Genomic DNA, 20,163 nt, shown 5'->3' with positions numbered 1-20,163 from the left:
ATATGTACATACAACATGACAGCAATGTACTACATACGAAAACAGGGGGGACACACATTCTCCAGCTGTCTCAACTAGCACAGACCATCTGGAGGTGGGCCATACGCCACAAAATGTATATCCTCGCAGCTCACCTTCTAGGAGTAGACAATCAAACAGCGGATCTGCTCAGGCAAAGACAACAGATCCACGAGTGGGAACTCCACCCTCGAGTTCTCCTCCCATTCTTTCAGATGTGTGGCTTCCCAGACATAGATCTTTTCGCCACACACCTAAACGCAAAATGCCCAAGCTGCGTATCCAGGTATCCACACTGATTGTCCAGAGGCAATGCACTGTGGATGAATTGGTCGGGGATATTTCCTCGTCTCCCACTCATTCCATTAGTGGTTCGGAAGCTCAGACAGGTGTCCCTGACACTAATCCTAGTTGCTCCCACATGGGCCCGTCAACCCTGGTTCACCACCCTGTTGGAGATCTCAGTAGTTCCTCATCGAAAACGACATCTTACACCCAATATCCTCACACAGAGTCATGCAGAGATAAGACATTCAGATCCCAGTCATCTCAACCTTGCGATCTAGCAGTTTTACGTACACTATTTCAAACCACTTCAACAGCTATAGGTTAGCCACTGCTTTGGGAGATCACTGCTATATAGTCCAAGCAAAGCATGTGATCTACAGCCCACATGCCTCGAATGGAAAATGCTGCTTACCCAGTATGCATTTGTTCTCAGCATATAGAGCTGTAGATTTATATGCGCTCACCTACCTCCCTGGGTACCTGTACCTGTTGCAGTGATATCTTACTTAGATACATGTACATGGGCATCTCTTTCCACTACTATGACTAACTCTATTATCACCCTCTGCTGGAAAACAATCCAACAATGGAGTCAATGCCCATGCGCACTATCACCGAAAGGAGGAGTCCCCTACCTCGTGACTGGAAAAGAAGACTTCTTCGAAGAAAAACAAAGTGCAAATATCCGGCCCCAAGACTAGATGGCAGGCTATGCACAGCATGTGAATCTACACAGAAGGGATAGTTGCTTTGTTATTTTATAGTCATTATTTGTGTTCATATTAAACATTGTTTCACACATACATTATAATTCATATTGTTGTCTCTATTCAAATAATTTCCTACCCAGACACTCACCATTATTGTCTGCACTTTTCCGATCTCTTATCCATCTTAAATTTTGCATCAAAGACCTTTATCTCTTGGTGATAGTCCTTTGGTTTACACCCTCATTGAAGAGTTCTTAAAAAAATACTTGTTGTTGTTAACATAAAATACATCTCTGAACCAATCTTTATCCCGGTATGCCATGCAGTTTCCATTGCAGGACAAGCAGTCTGTGGGGAATAAAGGTGACCTACCTGATATATTTACTATTACATATGGTGTATCCTCAAAAATCCTGTAAGGGACAACAGTACAGACTCCGTTATATTTTGTAGGTACTTTGATAACATGTTTATCACCTACGGTCCGAATTTGAAAATGTTTAGTGCCATTGCATCTGCCAGGCAATACTTGATTATTTAACAGCAAAGTAGACTTTTGATGGTGTTGACATATGCATTTGATGTGTTTGTAAAGTGCCTAATAACCTAGGTGCCTAGGGCATATAGTATTTCTAGACAAACTGTGTTTTGTGCACCGTTGCTCATCTGTGTTATCAGCCCTTTGTCTGCATCGTTCCACAACCTAGATAGACAAGCTAATCACTTGAAAAATAAAATACCCTCACTTTGAATGAGATTCGAAATAGTCCTGTGTGAGTGAGTGAGCCTGGCATTCTTTCAGTGGGTGAAGGGAGGCTTGGCCAACTTTCTTTTTTTCCTTCTTTCCACCTCTCGAATTTTCTTGGTATTTTACTGAATATTCTTAATGAGTCCAAACTTCCTTCTACTCACATTTTTAATCTTTTTCCAGCCATTCTTCTCTCAATCCATCCTTTTTGTTTTTCCCTTCTTTCTTCTATCACTACATCCAGTCAACCATCATCCATCCCTCCTTTTTTTCCTATATTGATTCATCCATTTATAAATAGTTTTCCATGTCCATCTGTAAGAAGATACCCCTTCTTGCATAATCACCTCAATGTTTTGGACATATGCCGCTGGTTTTTCGACTCTTGACTGCACTGAGTCCTGCCAACCAGGGCTCTGTGCCAGTGCTCTGATCCTTAGAAAGGTTTGTGTAATTGGCTCACCCACAATTGTCATAAGTTAACTTACTTGCAAGTCCCTAGTATATGGTACTAGAGGTATCGAGGGCCTCTAAGTTAAAGTGTCCCTTGTGGACTACAGCAATTGCTGTGCCACCACAAGTGTGACAAAGCAAAGCATGAATCCAAACCTGCCAGTGCCAGCTGGCAGAGCCGGTTACACTGCTAACTCGACTTTGCCAATTAACTCAATGGCAAAACCAAGGCCTTCCTTTTAAATATTTTTTAAGACATCCCGAAGGCAGGCCTACTGAGCCCTAATGGTATTAAAAAGATGGATGTGTGCTTTATTAACTTTACATGCCCTGACAGTAAGAAACCTGCATTGTCGCTCCTCCTGTGTTAAGGCTAGTAGCCCCATTGGTGAGTATGGAGGTACACACCAACAACTCAGTTATAACTTCTGAATGGGATTACTAAATATGGTAGTTCAAGAATCAAAAGAATCATTGCATTGAACCAGCGTGTTGCTCTAGTCGAATTTAATGTAACCTTCGTACAACATTGGAAAGTTTGCACTTTGTTGCCCAGTGTTTCCAGTAATTGTTTGCAGTTTCTCACAGGCTGTTGTCCTCGAGATACCATTCTGCCCTCCTGGAGTGAAGTGTGAATGACTTTCAGGAAGGAACATAGAGGATCTTCCAAGAGTAGAGGTGTGGCCTCCTGCTGGCAGGATGGCCGGTTTGGGTGTGAGGCAAAAGGCAAGCTTCTAAGGGGAATCCGCCTTTGAAGGACAAATGGAAGTCTCACACAAAAGGGGCTGCTTATTTATTTAAACAGATAGGCTGGCATCTCCAACAAAGAGGGGGAAGCTGTTGCCAAACCATATTTTCCATGGGTGTGTAGCCTCCAGGTAGCTATACACTTGGAATGGGCTAGGGAGCTCCACACACCAAGACAAGGGTTCTGTCATGTAAGGAGAGGGTGGAATGGTGCATTTTGGACTAGCCAGAAACCACTCTTTGTAGGACTTCGTCACTAGGTGGGAGAGCACCAGGTAGCCAATTCACTAGTAGTTTCCACATCTTCCGAGGGCAAGAAATGACCATAAATGTGACATCCAAACCTCTGGTCACGTTTGGACTACAGAGAGGACCAAAGAAGGACTGCCATGCAGTTCCCTGGATCCAGCAAAGTGAATCTGCAACAATGACTCGACTGCACCTTGGGCTAGCAGAGAAAGGATTTGGCCTGTGGTGACCCGCTCGGGGAAAATTCATCCCAGAGCCTCAGTCAAAGAAGGTGACTCCCACGAGTCAGTTTTCTCACTCCCTGTTAAAGATTCAGGGCCATAACAGCTGAAAAGCCTGCTCCTTTAGAGCCCAGCTAATAGAAGCCTGATTGCTGCTGGACGCTGTTGTGCATAAACAGGTAGAAAGGTGCCTTCAAGGGATTTGTTTGGTAAATAATTTGTATAATTTCGATTCTTAATTAAAGGTAGGGCAGTTATATACCTACAAATTTATTAATTATCACTTTTTCAATACTTAAATCAGCTTAGTTTGTCAGAATCAGGATTGAATAAGGTGTGAGTGAATCATCACATATTAACCTGAATACAATAAATTCAATAAATCAAAAGGAGGAGAAACAAGTGGGTGTATATATAAAAATTGAATTTATATTTCTAGTTCAAAAAAGGGTACTTCAAATTACAACAATTAAATACAGTGAAAGGAAATATTTCAATATTTGATGCCTTCACTTTCAAATTGATCCAACACTTTTTCACAACAATATATAGCCATTTCTCTGGAAAACAGTGTGATTGTCGACGTTTCGGTCTTTAGGTTTTCTTTACTAAGACCATCCTCAGGACAATTTTATTTACAAGGTTGACCCCTAATAAAATAAAAGAACATTGTCTTAATTAACGAAAAATCAACACCCTAAATAACGATACTTTTCCTCCAAAAAGTATATGTCGTTTCCTTAGTGATATTCTTAATCATGCATCTAGGATATTACTCTAGACTTGTAGTCACAATTATTTCGCATTCCTATTGAAAAACATACTTGTTTTACATAAATGAATAAACAAAGCAATGATCCAGAACGAGTCATAATAAATAATGAAAAGCGTCAGCCTAATACTATAAATCATTTAAACTCATTTATCAGTTGTGCTTTTTGATCATTGTTGTCAGACATATAAAATGTAGGTTAGTCTTTATAAGCAATGGTAGTCCATTTTTTCTTATCCTCATCATATTGATCTTAAATGTTGTCCCTATGGCTTTTTATGGGGGCAACATTTATAGAGGTTGTTAAACATTTTCAATCTATTCCAGACCTCAAGGTATATATATCTTAGTATCTTGACACTATCCCAGTGCAAATAGTCAGGATATTTAGCTTAGTCCTGCCAAGAATATTGTAGTATTTAACTGAAATGAGGGCACCAGAACATTAACGTGTCTTTGTTTGCAAAAATTGAAGAAAATAATGAAATCTAGTCATTATTTGATCTAATCTTTGTGCTAAAGTTGATACGACTTGTAAATACGTAACATGAGATGTGTTTGCACTTCTTCTAATGTTGTGAGCCCAAGAAGGTGATCAGGAGATATCAATAATGAATAAACATATTAATCTTGGTATTTCTAGTTCATAATAGGAACGAGCTTATCCAGATATTGAGAGACTGAAGTATATTAATCAATGAAGACATACCTCAAATCACTGCGGGTTATTTTATCCACTGAAAATCAAGCGGGACGTCCTAAATTCGTAACTAATCAGTATATTGTAGTCAAAGAAATTCAGTTGATTGTCAAAAAGCTCCCGTCTTAATCTAAGATCAAGCATATATTCAATCAATTATTGGGTCAGCGGTAAACAAAGGATCTAGATTTTAGGCAGTGAGCTACTTAGAACATACCTGTAGGTTATTTAAATCTCAAAAGAGCCTCTGTGTGGCAAAACTACTCTTGTGTCTGTTTACCGATACCGTTAAACACTCAAGTGGTCGTGAAGATGTCAGCGAATTAATCTAAAACGAAGAAAATATCTAATTTAGTTTGAGGTTAGAAGTTGGAGAAGGGTCTTACACTCCACTGCTTAACTACTTATAACATACCTGGCTGTTCTGAAGGCTTGAGTCTTGCATGCACGTCTGGACGTCGAACCAACTGTAGTGTTCGTTTGACGACAGCATTTATGCTGTTTAGATAGCGAAAAAGGACTTGAGGAAGTTTGTCAAATGACTAAAACGCTAAAAGGTGGCCATCTTTGAATGGAGTGATTGTTCTGTTCATTCAAGATCTTGAGTGCCAGTATATGTTAAAAATCACTTTGTCTTCTCGCATTGTGAATATTTCATAATGAATAATCAATTGGATTGGTTATTGTTGTTATTGATCGTATTGTATCGTCCAATATAGTTGGAACTGACCAAACATTGCCGTTTTTAGGAGTAATGTTACTTATAGTTCGATGTATAGAAGTGTTGAAATTTAGTCTTTCTAAACATCGATTTGTAAATTCATTCAAATAGTGATTTAAATATAGGATCAACGTGATTGCCCTTTAGTATGTTAAATGGGACGTTTACTCGACTTTATAAATTAATCAGAGTCATTTCACGACTCAATATTTTCTTTTTTTGCACTGATTTACTCTTAGAGCATAAAAAACTGCCTATACAAAACTAGAATATTTTATTTTGCAGCACTGATTTGTTCTTCGAGTATAAACAACTACCTATACAAATTTAAAATGTACATAACAATAGTCACTATGCTACAAATCGTATTTAAACGTGCGTTGTTAACCATAAACATGTTACATCAATTAAATGATGAAACATTGCTATAGTCAAAATCTCTATTCCATACATCAACTTTGGTAGACTTTGTGAGAGAAAACACAAAATAATGATGAATCTGCTGTACACTGGAGAGAAGTATTTCATCAGAATAAATCTGTCAGACATAATCAAAAAATAGATAGTGACGAAGGGAATCGTTGTACATAGAGACTCATATGATTAATAGTCATTCTCTAGTGTAACCCTATTTCATTTGCAGTAGTTATGATCTTTTTATAAGTGGTCACTTGATGAATATTTAAGTGATACAGGCCAGAGTATGCCATTCCGTTGCTGAGTTCAGTCCCCGGTTTACTACATCAGTCTGACAAATAAGTCTACCCTCTTTGATGGTTAGTAGTTGATCCACATTATTCTGTCTCTTAGTTGGTTTAACTACTTCCAAGACCCACCAGCGCATTTCTTTATCGGTGTGACGCTGGCTTTGGTAGTGTTCTACCAGGGGGGCATTTGCTGTACGACATCTAATGCGAGACTGATGTTGTAAAATTCTTTTTTTGACTGGTTGAACTGTTTTTCCAATGTAGTATAGGTTGCAAGGACATTGTATGCAGTACATCACATTTGGTGTGTTACAGTTCGAAAAGGTTTTGAGGGTGATAGTCGTGTTGTTAATGACACTAGTTTTAGTTGTTTGAGTGGTATTGTAATAATGACTAGATTTCATTATTTTCTTCTATTTTTGCAAACAAAGACACGTTAATGTTCTGGTGCCCTCATTTCAGTTAAATACTACAATATTTTTGGCAGGACTAAGCTAAATATCCTGACTATTTGCACTGGGATAGTGTCAAGATACTAAGATATATATACCTTGAGGTCTGGAATAGATTGAAAATGTTTAACAACCTCTATAAATGTTGCCCCCATAAAAAGCCATAGGGACAACATTTAAGATCAATACGATGAGGATAAGAAAAAATGGACTACCATTGCTTATAAAGACTAACCTACATTTTATATGTCTGACAACAATGATCAAAAAGCACAACTGATAAATGAGTTTAAATGATTTATAGTATTAGGCTGACACTTATCATTATTTATTATGACTCGTTCTGGATCATTGCTTTGTTTATTCATTTATGTAAAACAAGTATGTTTTTCAATAGGAATGCGAAATAATTGTGACTACAAGTCTAGAGTAATATCCTAGATGCATGATTAAGAATATCACTAAGGAAACGACATATACTTTTTGGAGGAAAAGTATCGTTATTTAGGGTGTTGATTTTTCGTTAATTAAGACAATGTCCTTTTATTTTATTAGGGGTCAACCTTGTAAATAAAATTGTCCTGAGGATGGTCTTGGTAAAGAAAACCTAAAGACCGAAACGTCGACAATCACACTGTTTTCCAGAGAAATGGCTATATATTGTTGTGAAAAAGTGTTGGATCAATTTGAAAGTGAAGGCATCAAATATTGAAATATTTCCTTTCACTGTATTTAATTGTTGTAATTTGAAGTACCCTTTTTTGAACTAGAAATATAAATTCAATTTTTATATATACACCCGCTTGTTTCTCCTCCTTTTGGTTTATTGCATTTATTGTATTCAGGTTAATATGTGATGATTTACTCACACCTTATTCAATCCTGATTCTGACAAACTAAGCTGATTTAAGTATTGAAAAAGTGATGAATTAATAAATTTGTAGGTATATAACTGCCCTACCTTTAATTAAGAATCGAAATTATACAAATTATTTACCAAACAAATCCCTTGAAGGCACCTTTCTACCTGTTTATTCATATTTGCCCGAGCCCTCAAGGGTATATTGGGTTGTCCACTGCACTTACCTTACTGGACGCTGTTGTGCAGCCTGACAGATCGAGTCCTGAACCTCAAAAGTTGCACCCAAGTCTGCTGGACCCAAGAGAGCAGTCGGAGTGCAGTTTGGTCACCCAACACGGACGTTAAAGCAAGCTAAAGGAAATTGCTTGTTTCGCTGTAACTAGAGAACAGTAAACAAGTGGTAACTGTTTTGCTCCTGAACTGCCATTGGACTTTGTTAGACATCGACCCCTAAGGCCAAAGTAACCCCTCCATGTTCGTAGACCAAGGTTTAGCCACAGAACCCTGCCGCCTCACCCCGACACCAGCTCTGCATCCTTGAACATCTTCAGCATCCTGTATCCATTGCATCAGGAGCACTCTATTGATTCCTATGGCACTTTACATAGACCCTGGAATTGGACTGGAGACTCCTTTAGCTGCAAAGTAACTGTTCACCTGGATCTTATTGGTCCCTGTCACTAGCTCCCTTTCGGAGTTAGCACCCACAAGAGTGCGCTTGTAGCCAGTGCCACTGGAATTATGCGGCATGGCAGCACCAAATTATGCGACATTGTTGTCTAAACTATGTGGCAAGAAAAGGTATATTATAGAGCATAATCTGGCACTTTTTTTAATACTATTGCTTCACTACTTTGTCATTTTTATACATGGTAATACTGCCTGAGCAAATAATTCACCTCATTAGAACCTGTTTAACAACCAAATACAGAAAAAAAGCAACCGGACGATGGGCAGTTAACCTTTGGAAAAGGCCCTTCAACTCCACACGATCCTACTTCGCCACGTTTTGTTTAACTTTTGATCCATTAGAGCTAGATTCAAAATGTGTTTTTCTTCAAATCTGCAGATTATGCAGCAGATAATACATTATGTGGTAAATATAGCAATTCCGTAATAATGCGAAAAAAGCAGAGTCCGATGAATCACATAATTCCAGTGACCCTGCTTATAGCCACTTTAAAGTAAATTGTCGTGTCTAACACTAAACTACGAGTCGCAGTAGATTTCGTTGATTTATTGCATTAAGTGACAAGCTGTGATTTATTGTTCCTTTGAAAATACATATCTTCAGAACCCTCCTGTAGGTTTTTGTCTTTGCGGTATCTATTTGAAGATAAAATTTAACCTATTTTCTAAATTGGTGTCAGATTTGCAGTATGTTGAGTTTTCTTTTTATTCAACTGTTTTGGTACTTCTTAATGCTTTAAGTGTGTTCCTTTGCTAAAGCCTTACTGCTCTGAGCCATAGCTTCCCAGGAATGAACTACGGTCGTACAAACGAACCTGACTGGACCTGATATGGAATTGTCCCTTAATTGCGTGGTGAGGTCGCACAACCACGCCATAAAATAAACCATTTTCCTCACACCATCCTTCTGTTAACCATCCAGCAATCATTCATGCCATCCTATTTTCACTTCAGCTATTCCTTCAATCTAGTCTCCATCTATCAATCTATCCATTCATCGTATCACTATCCATCTGTCGGTCCCTCCATCCACCATATCTCATCTTTCTCACCACCCTTTCCTGCACCCCTCTCTCTTTTGTGCTTAAATATTTCTCTTCACCTCACCCCATACCTCCATCCTATCCTCTTTCAGCGACATCAATGGCCTTATATTTGCATATCTGTGTTTTCAATAAAAGTAAAGGCAGCTTTATCAATATCAATTTAACAGTTTGATGTTACTCAGAACTGTGCCACCCACCCCCGTCAGGCTGCTAAAATAGCAGGAAAAAGTGGAAGGTGGGAAGGTTTCATGACACCACTGTAGACAGACAATTGGGCATCCTGCTCTTACTTTCATTCAAGACATATAGTTTTACTGTTGCTTTGGCCTTTGCAATATATTGTACCATCATGATGGATTTGGACTTTCTAGTGAAATCTGGTCACTTCAGCCTCTTTGTATTTCAGATTGTCCTGAAGGGTCCTCTGTGTAGAATTGCATGTGCAGTGCTTCCTGCCTTCTCCACTAAAGTCTATTTGGAGAAGATTGTCCTCAAATAGCTTTTATGTTTGTATTTGGTGGACCTGTGTCTAAAAAGGGCGCCTCCGAGGCATCTTTAGCTTAATGTGTGTGTTCTTAACCACCTACAGTCATATCTCTTTCTTAAGAACAGCATGTCCTTGTGATCAACAATGGTTGAGCTTAAGTAACATTCCAGATGTTTATATGTATGTATGTATGAATGTATATGTAAAGTTCAGACCAAGCCAAAAGGCAGCCAGGTGCACAAGAGAGTCAAAAGGCAAGCAGACAGTAACCACTGATAGGAGAGGTAGGTTGGTGCACATTCTACTTCTTGTGAAAGTATTAGTTAATTTCAGAAGACATTCTGTGTTTGGATAGACTGTAAGAACATCTCGTATGCCGTATCCAGAGAATTAATGTTCAGAAAGCTTCTCTTGACATGATTGAAGGACGTTGGATATAAGCGAAAAACAAGGTAGTCAAACCGAGGTTATTACTGCAATATTTTCACCAGATCTTTTATACAAGCCACTAACCTCCAGCTTTGTTCCACACTTTCATGCTAGTAAGTACAGAGAGACAGGAACCAATGCAAGTGGAGTTCAAATGGTATTTGGTTATAGGTGACACCATGCATGTTCTCCCCCCATTAATTACGGCTTACAACAAAGCCCCCAATCCTGTGAATCCAGGAGATGGAACATCTGAGGAAGCAGAAGAAGTAAAGGTATAGCAGCTTTTATGATCAGGGTGCAGATGCTCTGGTATCTTGCTTTTTGTATGTATTGTGACTTTTCTGATGCCCTGCCTTTTCTGTATTGTTGTAGCATTGCTTTGGATCCCATGTATCCATCCCGCTGCTCCTGGGAAACGTTTGGCTATGCTACAAGCTGCCACATGCCACAAACCTCTGAGGACCTGACTCCTTTACAACTTTCTGGTTTGCTAAACACGCTTCCAAGCTCTCTGCGCTTCCGGCAGGAGGAGGGCATCAGTATTATCCGTCTTATTGAGCAGGTGAGTTTAGACTCCAAGGAAACAACCACATTGCAATTTACCACTTTTCATCAAAGGCATGGTCACTCAGATACTTTCCACTCATACTTTTTGTTTGGTGCCTAGTACTGACAGCAGGCCAGAAAGGTGAGTGTGACTCAGATCTATCAATGTTGGGAACCAGAGACACTTAAGCAACTACAGGCTGCAGTAACTGTTCCTCAGTCAGTGGATTACCCCCACTCAATAAATGCCCTAATATGAGGCTTTTTCTCATCTGTCAGATCATACATGCAAAGCTGTAACCTGGGCAGGGTGTTATGTGTGATCTAAACAAGAGCATTCATCAGGCTTAGGAGGGGGGAGAAATACTGTTTGCCAGTGGCGGCTGCCATCAATGGAGAGTGGTGAGCCGTGCAAATGGGTTTTGGCTGCATGGATGGGCAAAAATATATTATCCAGATTTATGCCCACATTCACTACATTATCATTTTAAAGTAAAAATGTTTAACTGTAAAATGGCAATGTAATGCATGTGGGCGATTTAGGGCACACACAGATTTGCTTTTTAAAGGAAATAAAAGTCACTTACCTTGCTGCATTTCCTAACTCCATCCCGGTGTTCTCTCCTCCAACCCTGACGCTGCTTTCATGATGTTAGCCAGCATGAGAGACGCTCCAGGGTTCGGTGGAATAGGCTCTCTCAGCGCTCCATAGGGCACTGGAGTCCTGTGCTTGATCTCAACCCAGCTCTCCAGGACAGCTGGGTTGAGAGCTTAAAAGTGTGCTGGTCTCTAGCTGGCCGTCACAAGACAGCCGGCCAAAGAGACATGCACACTTTAAACTTAAAGTGCGCAGCTCATCACTCCTCTGTGCTGCTGCCACACAGCAGCGGCCTGCCCTGATACTCGGCTCGGTATGCGTGTTTGCAGTTAATAAAAAATAAAATGGTAATAAGGTTTATTACCATTTTATTTTTCATCTGGGCGATTTTTAATTAGTGGGGCAATTCTCTGCCTTAATGTGGGAGCTGGCCCTGCTCTTTGCCCTTGAAGACTCCCTGTCTGGCTTCTCAGTTACAGGGCGGGATTGAGTTTGAAAAGCTGTGGCTGTGAGAAACCCAGTGGCATGATCTGGAGAAGCAGCATGTGACACCTAAGGCTCCTCTGATTTGACAAAGATATTGATACTCACCTTGCACTCGTGTGTATATCACTGCATACCCTAGCTTTGTGTCACTGTGTGCTCCCTCGTGTGGCAGCTTGCCTTCGGCCAGTACCTAATCATTGCTTCCAGAGAGTCTGTGCCTAAAGACTCACTGCATGACCTTGCTCTACTGGGAATCATCGATGCCTAGCACCATGTAGCCACTGAGGTGAACAACCTAGTCAACTATCCACTGGTGACCAACAGCAACTCACAGTCTTCAAATAGGTACCAGATGGACTGTGTGTCTGTTTCCTTACATTCCATTTCCATTATGGAAGTCTGAATCAGGAAGGTTGGCAAAGAGGCATGGATACTGTTGGAGAGCAGTGATGGTAGTCGTGAGTCGTCTTTGCCCTATTTGGAGACTCACTTTCTTCCTCGTCTCTGTCAGTAGGGTTGTAGAGAGAAGCCATTGCTGAGTTGCTAACTACTTAAGGAATCGCATTGAAGTGCTCATCAACATTCTCAAAGCTGAGCAGCATTGCCTGCACTCTTCCATACCATCTTGCATCTGAAATATTCAGCAGCCTAACATTCTAAGCTCGAGAGTAGGGTTGCCCAGCTGTTGAATATTTGATGTCCGGCCTGGTCACAGGTAGAGCGGATGTCGGGGAAAGCGAAAATGTGTGCTTACATGTGTGCTTATCTCAGGGTTTTTTTTATGATAGACGTTGCTGCCTTTCCATTAGTTGGCAGTACATTGTATGTTAGTACGTGGAGATGCTTCAGCAGTGTTCTGTTTTATGGTGGAACTACCTGGGTATATGCAATGGGAAGACACTACTTGACATCAAATGGCACTACCTGGCATGTGGCGTGACCTCCTGGGCATATGTTGACAACACCTATTGGGACCATATAAACACTGGAATGGAATTAGGTAATTAAGTGACAGTGTGGAAGCTGGTATGACGATTTGTATTTTATAGAAGTAAGGTTGAAGTTTGCATCTTGACGGTGATTGGTTGTCACTGTAGCAATAACACTGCTGCTTGAGCCTGCACAAGCTGTCACCCAGCAGTAGTCTATAAGCTTCAACAGGCAGAATAGGTAACTCTGTTCTGTTTTAATACCCCTAGTATAGAAACCTTTGATTCAGAGGTGTATACTGTTGTTCACTCTGATCTCCAGGACCACCAGTCTTAAACTGAATATCTAGAACACAGGAAAGTGAGCATTCAAGTTTGTTGCAGGAGTTAAAAAAATATGACCCCGTGAATAAAACAGACAAAGTCTGGCCAGTGATTTAATTTGAAAGATAAATGTGACCCTTATTTGCTTTAGTAAGAATGGAACACTTAAAACTATGATATCCACAGAAAACCAGAAGATTCTCACACCTGGGGTTAAGATGTGCCCTCACAATTTACTGACATTTGTCTAGCTGTCAACAAGTTCTGCCTACAGATAAATCAAACTTGCAAAAAATCAGCTAACATTTAGTAGCCTTGTGTGAAATAATAAGTACACCCCGTTATTCAGTAATGTGTGGAACCTCCCTTTACCAGTGACAAACTGCAGTACATTTTTCAAGTAATGGTTTCAGACTCCCATCATTAAGGATGAATTCTAGTCAGCGCCTTTTTTCAGAACTGCGTAAGCTCTGTGATGTTTGAGGACATTCATTTATATAAAGCTCTGGTTAGGTTCTAGCGCAGTAATGGGATTGAGGTCTGAACTTTAACTTAGCTATCAAATCTTGATTCTTTAATTTTCAGCTATTCAGTCATAGATTTACTGGCGTGTTTGGATCATGGTCCTTTTTCATGATACTTTTTTGTCTTAGCTTTGTATACGAGCAGTTGGTCTCACATTGCCTCTAGAGTGCGCTGGTTTACAGACGAATACGAGGTGTTCTCTGTGATTGTGATGCTGCCATATGCTGTCACTGCAACATCACTCCCACCATGCTTGATGGTTGGTGTGGTTGTGTGGTTATAGGCAGTATTTGGGTTTCATAAAACATTCAGATATCTCCATATTGGTCTGGTCTGTTCAAAGGTTTTGTGGTTTATTCAGATGCTATTTTACTAATTTATGGAGTGCAGCAATTTTCCTCTTGGATATTATGAATTTTCTCTCTTGGGTACCCTTCCGTAAAAGAAGTACTTGGAGTTCCGTCTTTTCTCAAAAGTAGAATCATGAACCCTAATGTTTACCATCTTGACAGTAGCCTGTAGATACACACGAAAATCATACCATTTGAACTTGCGGTTAATTTGCTGCGATGTCCATTCCTGGGTAGAGTGGATGCAACAGACGTGAGCTTTGCTGCCTCTCTAAATAGCCTTTCTCACTGTGAAATGATGAAATTCATATTGTTTGTGAATGACTTTATAACCTTCCTCGACTGATGAGCAGTAATGATTCTTACACTGAGACCATCATAGATAGACATATAAATGTTGTGTAAAACCATACAATCTCAACAGGATGTACTCTATTTGATATAGACTTCCAGCTGCAGATTCCTTACGGTTGAATTATCCCCACGCATCAGACTGGGTCCAGAATTTTTCAGTCATCAGTACCCCTGCGTGCCGATAGGTGGGGTCATTCAGCACCAAGTTGCATCGTCCGCACCATAAGTGACATGCACGTTGCCTATATAGGTGCCACCCCAGCGTGCTGACGTCAGTTCTTTTCTTTCCGCACCAGTCAGCACAGATGAGGAGAAAAGTTACCCCTGTCACTTTTTGACTAACCTTTTTTCAACATTTTTGTCGAAGATTTTTGAGACAGTGTCTCCTGATGTGGCAGGGATTTCTACGAGGAAGACTGATTTTACCGGCAAATCTCAGTGATAGTTCACCTCGTCTGCCTTTTGGTGTCTCTAGCATGACCACAACACCAAGACATGCATTAATTGTTGCGCCATGCTCTCCAAGGCCTTGAATGAGTGGTCCCACAAGCTCCTTGCTGCTCAGTGTAGACATTGTGACAGTTTCGATGTCAGTCAACAGGAAGGTCTCGGGATCAGTTGCGAATCCATTCCAAGAGCTCATCGTTGAAGTCGTTCGGGTAAATTCCACAAGAATAAGAAGAACAAGAAGTCAAAGAGGTCTTCTTTTTGACCTCATCCTAAAAAGTCATCCAACGAGCCAACGTTGTCATTTGAGGCCTGGCTCCACAGTTGAACCTGCGCTTGAACCATCTCTGTGTCTCCTCGAGTTTCCGGGAGCTGGATTGACCCTCGCCCAGCTCCCTGAATGTTATGAGTCCATGCACCTCATATTTGGGCATCCCGTACCCACTGGAGTGCCCTTGGGCCCCGCGGGTTCTGGATGGCCTCTATTGGTCTTCCTCCGGCAGGTTCACCCCAGGCTTCCTCGGATCAATGGACCGATCCAGATTGGCACCAGTTGTACCACCTCATCCTTCCCCCAGCTCCACTGTCGATGTCCCCAGCGCCAACCGGCAGCGTGGGCACCATTCTCATCCCCAACTACGACGCGAAGCTGGATGGACGTCGTCTTATGCCAACTCCTGTGCAAATTGGAGGCATTCCACTGAAGCCGGAGCAGTTGGGGTCCTGGAACTTCAGCTACCCTCCGTGGGTGTCAAGACGAAAGTGATGATGGAGATGCTTCAGCTGGGAGTCATCCCATCCGAACTGCTTCTCCCATTTAATGAAGCCCCCCTCATGGACGTTCTACTCGGGCCTAGTCCAAGCGCAGCATAGGGAATAGAACAATGGCCTGACACCATCGGCCCTCCCCAGGGGACCCCAATTTCTTCACTCATCACCCCACCCCAGAGTGCTTGGTGGTCCAAGCCTCCACTTCCAGAGTAAATCTGGGCACATTCCCTACCACTCCCCCACAAATGCAATCCAAGAGACTGGATCCCTTAGGAAAGAGGATGTTTTCTTCTGCCAGCCTACCACTGTGGTTGGTGAACAACGTGTGCCTTTTAGGCAGATACTCCCACTTGCTCTGGGACTCTGTTGCCCAGGTACTGCCTATGGTCTCAGAGGAGGACCGAGCCATACTCTCCCGAGCTATTGCTGATGGAAAATATGCAGCTAAGTCTGCCATACGCTGTGGGCTTGATATAACCGACTCACTAGGCAGAGCAGTTTCATCATCTGTGGCCCTTGGGCACTTGGTTGAGAACCACTGGCTTTTTCGGGAATGTCCAGGCCCTGCTTATGAACATGCCCTTTGATGGCTCCCATCTCTTCGTAGACCAGGTGGACTCAGCTCCTTAAGGCCATCAGGGCTACGGCCAGGTCATTTGGCCTTTCCATGGCATCTTGCCAACCTCAGTCTGCCTTTCAAGGCCATGGAAGGGGTTGTTAGACTCAACCTGCCCAGTCACCACGGCCCGCAGGCTTCCCAGTCCTTGCGTTGGTCAGGGATGCGACACATTCAGACCTTGTGAGTTAGGTAGGCAGAGGTCAGGCCAGTCCTCCTCCACCGGCAGCCTCCAAGGCTCTTCACTTTGCCCTTTGACCATCATGGGCATCCTTTGGGAGGCAGGATACTCTATCACCTGCACGACTGGAGGTTGATAACATCTGACCCCTGAGTTCTCCAGATTATCTCCCTCCTCTTTGTAACGCGGCCCCCCCCAAACCCATGCCACCCTCTTGCGACTGGATGACTGATGGCCACATCTCATTACTCCACGAAGAAGTGGCAGCCGTCTTAGCCAGTGGAGCCATAGAGAGGGTGCCGGAATCAGAAGTGGATCGTAGTTGTTTTTTCCCCTACTTTCTGGTCCCCAAGAAAGACGTAGGCCTGCGACTTTTCAATTTCTTCCTGATAAAGGAAAAATTCTAAATGCTCATACTCACTCAAGTCCTCTCTACCCTAGACCAAGGAGATTGGATGGTAATGTTGGACTTGCAGGACGGATATTTCCAAGTTCTTGTTCTGCCAGCCCAAAGACATTACCTGCAGTTCACTGTTGGCCACGAGCACTTTATTTGCCGTTCTCTCCTTTGACCTTACCAGTGCCCCTCGAGTGTTAACCCAGGTGATGGGGGAAGTTGCAGCTCATCTGTGGAGATCAGAAGGTACCAATCTTTCCCTATCTCAACAACTGTTTGTTGAAGGCTAGCTCGCCCCAGGAAGTCATCTACCACCTCCAGATTACGGCATACCTTCTGCATTCACTGAGGTTCACTATCATCGTGCCAAGTCACATCTGATCCCTTCGCAGACAGTCCTTTTCACCTTAGCTGTTCTGAATACAGTGCAGTTTCAGGCTTATACTCACGAACAGCCAGTCCAGGATATTCATGGCTATGAAACCGATATTTCAGCCACTATCTTTGGTTTCGGGGAGATTAGCTCTGAGGCTGCTGTGCCTCATGGTGCATCCTACTTTGTGACACATGTCCGCTGCTATATGTGTGCTCTGCAATGGGACCTTAAGTGAGCCCAGAATCAGTGGAATTTCTCTGACGTGGTCCAGATCTCGGAGGGCACTGTAAAAGATTTGCAGTGTGTCTGACAGACTGCGATTGGCAGACTCCTCTCCCTTCCCCAACCAGATCTGACGGTAGTGACAGACGCGTAACTCCTGGGATGGGGCGGTCATCTGGGAGAGGTGAAGATCAGAGGACCCTGGCCTCTGGTGGAATCTGGACTCCACATCAACCTGTTTGAGCTCTGTGCGATCCAATTGGCTTTGAAAGCCTTTCTAACTTCAATCGCAGGAAGGCTAGTGTAGGTGTTCACGGACAACACCACCGCCATGTGGTACTGCAACCAACAGGCTGGATGTGGTCGTGGACCCTATGTCAGGAGGTTCTGTGTCTCTGTACATGGCTAGAACATCAGAACATTTCCCTTGTGGTTCAATACCTGGGCGGGCTCTCTGAACACCTAGGTGCACAAACTCAGCTGAAGATGCCTAGAAGATCACAAACGCCATCTCCAGCTGGTAGAGGTGCAAGTTCTCTTTCAGCAGTGGGTAGAGACGTAGTTAGATCTGTTTGAAACTCCAGAGAATGCGCAATGTGAGCAGTTCTGCGCTTTGGAATTTCCAAGGCGGCTCTCGCTCTGAGACACTTCGTCTGAAGTGGTTTTCTGGCCGCCTGTACGCCTTTCTGCCAATACCACTCCTGCCCAGAGTTCTCAGGAAGATCAGGAACGACCGGGTCCAGGTCATCCTTGTGGCTCAAGACTGGGCTTGGGTAGTCTGGTATCCAGAGGTGTTGAACATGGCTATCGGTCCTCCGATTAGGCTGCCCCTTTGGGAGGATCTTCTGTCGCAGCAGCATGGGAGGCTTTTCCACCCAAACTTGTCAACAATCTTTCTTCATGCGTGAAGATTGAGCAGCGACAGTTGACAGATTTCGACCTTCCGCCCAAAGTCTGTAATGTTATCTTGGCAGCTCAGCGTTCCTCCATCAAGACGGTACATGCTGACCATTGGAGCAAGCTTGTGGCATGGTGTACAGCCAAACAAGTTTGACCCTTTATCTTCACCCCTTTCCAAAGTTCTTTTGTTTATCCTTATCCTGGCCCAGCAGGGTTCTGCATTGGGCATGCTTAAGGGTTATTTATCTGCTATCTCTGCCTTTCTGCAGCTGCCAGCTCAGCCCTTCTTCTTCAAGTCCCTAATTGTAAATAGGGTCCTTAAAGGTCTGCAAGGCATGTTTCCCCCTGCTCCCTTTTGTTATGCCGAAATGAGACTACTTGGTTCTTACCGTTCTAATGTGTGCTTCCTTTGAGCCACTTCATACCTTCACTTTTAGGCTCCTCACCATCAAGACGGCCTTTCTGATGGCTATTACATCTGCCCGGAGTGTCAGTGAACTGCAGGCGCTGTCATCTCAGCCTCCGTACATCTTTTTTCCCAGACAAACTGATCTTTCGGACTCCAACATGCTTCTTGCTGAAGGTAGTCACCTCATTTCATGTAGGCCAGTCCATCACCTTGCCCACCATGCCCACCTTTTACGCTGTGCCTCATCCCTCTAAGAAAGAGGAGAGACTCCACGAGCTGGACCTAACAAGAGCATTGTCCTTGTACCTTGATCGTACAAAATCGCTATGGGTAGACATTCAGCGCTTTGTGGAGTATGTCGGAGCCAAGAAAGGGAATGCTGTGCATAAACTAACCATTTCCTGGTGGATTGTGCTCTGTATTAAAATCTGCTCTGCATTAGCCAAGAAGGAACCCGTAGACAGCTTGCGTGCCCATTTCATCAGAGCAACTGCTGCGCCACTGCACTAGCATGAATAGTTCCAGTTCTGGACACCTGCCAGGCCGGAACTTGGGCCTCACGGCACATGTTCACCAAGCGATCCTGCCTGGAGAGTTAGGTCCGTTGGGACAGGCACTTTGCCTATTCGGTCCTACAGGATTTTCTAGTCTAATCGAGTTTGCAGACCCTCCTCCGGGGAGGGATTGCTTTGGTATCTATTCTAAGGTTAGGAATCTGCAGCTAGAAGTCTCTATCAGATGACCAAGTTACTTACCATCAGTAACGCCTAATCTGATTGAGACTCTGTCGGGCCGTAGGTTTCTTACCGGCTCACCCCATCATACCCGCTCTGTGAAAGGATTTTTAGGTAGCTGAGATGTTCCTGATACCTGGAAACATGCAATCATTCACCCATTGCTGAAGAAGTCTTCCTTGGAACATGACAAGGCGGACAATTTATACACCCATTTTGTTACTTCCTGGGGTTAGTAAAATCCTGGAAAAATAGTTAAATGGTGTTTTTTCTGACTCCAGGATTCTAACAACCTACTGCACCAGATGCAGACTGGTTTTCGATCTGGCTGTAGTATAGATACAGCTCATTTATTGGCCACAAGGGACCTTAAAATGATGCTGGCCCAGGGTGGGTCAGCTGCGCTCATCTTTCTGGATTTGATCGCAGCTTTCGATACAGTTTCCCATTCAATCCTATGTCAGAGGTTAGAAGAAATTGGAATTACAGGTGTGGCTGTAAAATGGCTAAACTGATTTCTAGCGAAAAGGAGCTTTCAAGTCAGTGAAGAGTCTTTTTCATCTGAGACACATCGGCTTGAATGTGGAGTGCCACAGGGCTCCTCTTTGAGCCCTGCACTTTTTAATGTGTATGTCCGCCTCTTATCAGACATCATTTGCTCCTCAGGTTTCACAATAGTGTCATATGTAGATGAC

General features: G+C 42.8%; 1 protein-coding gene across 8 annotated transcripts in view; it reads left to right on the top strand.

Annotated features, from left to right (window-relative positions):
- TMEM94 (transmembrane protein 94) overlaps positions 1-20,163 on the top strand; it is an 805,258-nt gene that overhangs the window by 663,057 nt on the left and 122,038 nt on the right. For all 8 annotated transcript variants that reach the window (XM_085617011.1, XM_085617013.1, XM_085617005.1 and 5 more), the window contains one exon: positions 10,676-10,865. In XM_085617011.1, coding sequence (XP_085473137.1) covers positions 10,676-10,865 — 190 coding nt within the window. The remainder of the gene's footprint in view (positions 1-10,675; positions 10,866-20,163) is intronic.

The sequence above is a fragment of the Triturus cristatus genome, chromosome 7 (assembly GCF_964204655.1).
Source record: "Triturus cristatus chromosome 7, aTriCri1.1, whole genome shotgun sequence".
Classification (NCBI taxonomy): domain Eukaryota; kingdom Metazoa; phylum Chordata; class Amphibia; order Caudata; family Salamandridae; genus Triturus; species Triturus cristatus.
This window is presented reverse-complemented; position numbering and strand designations above follow the sequence as displayed.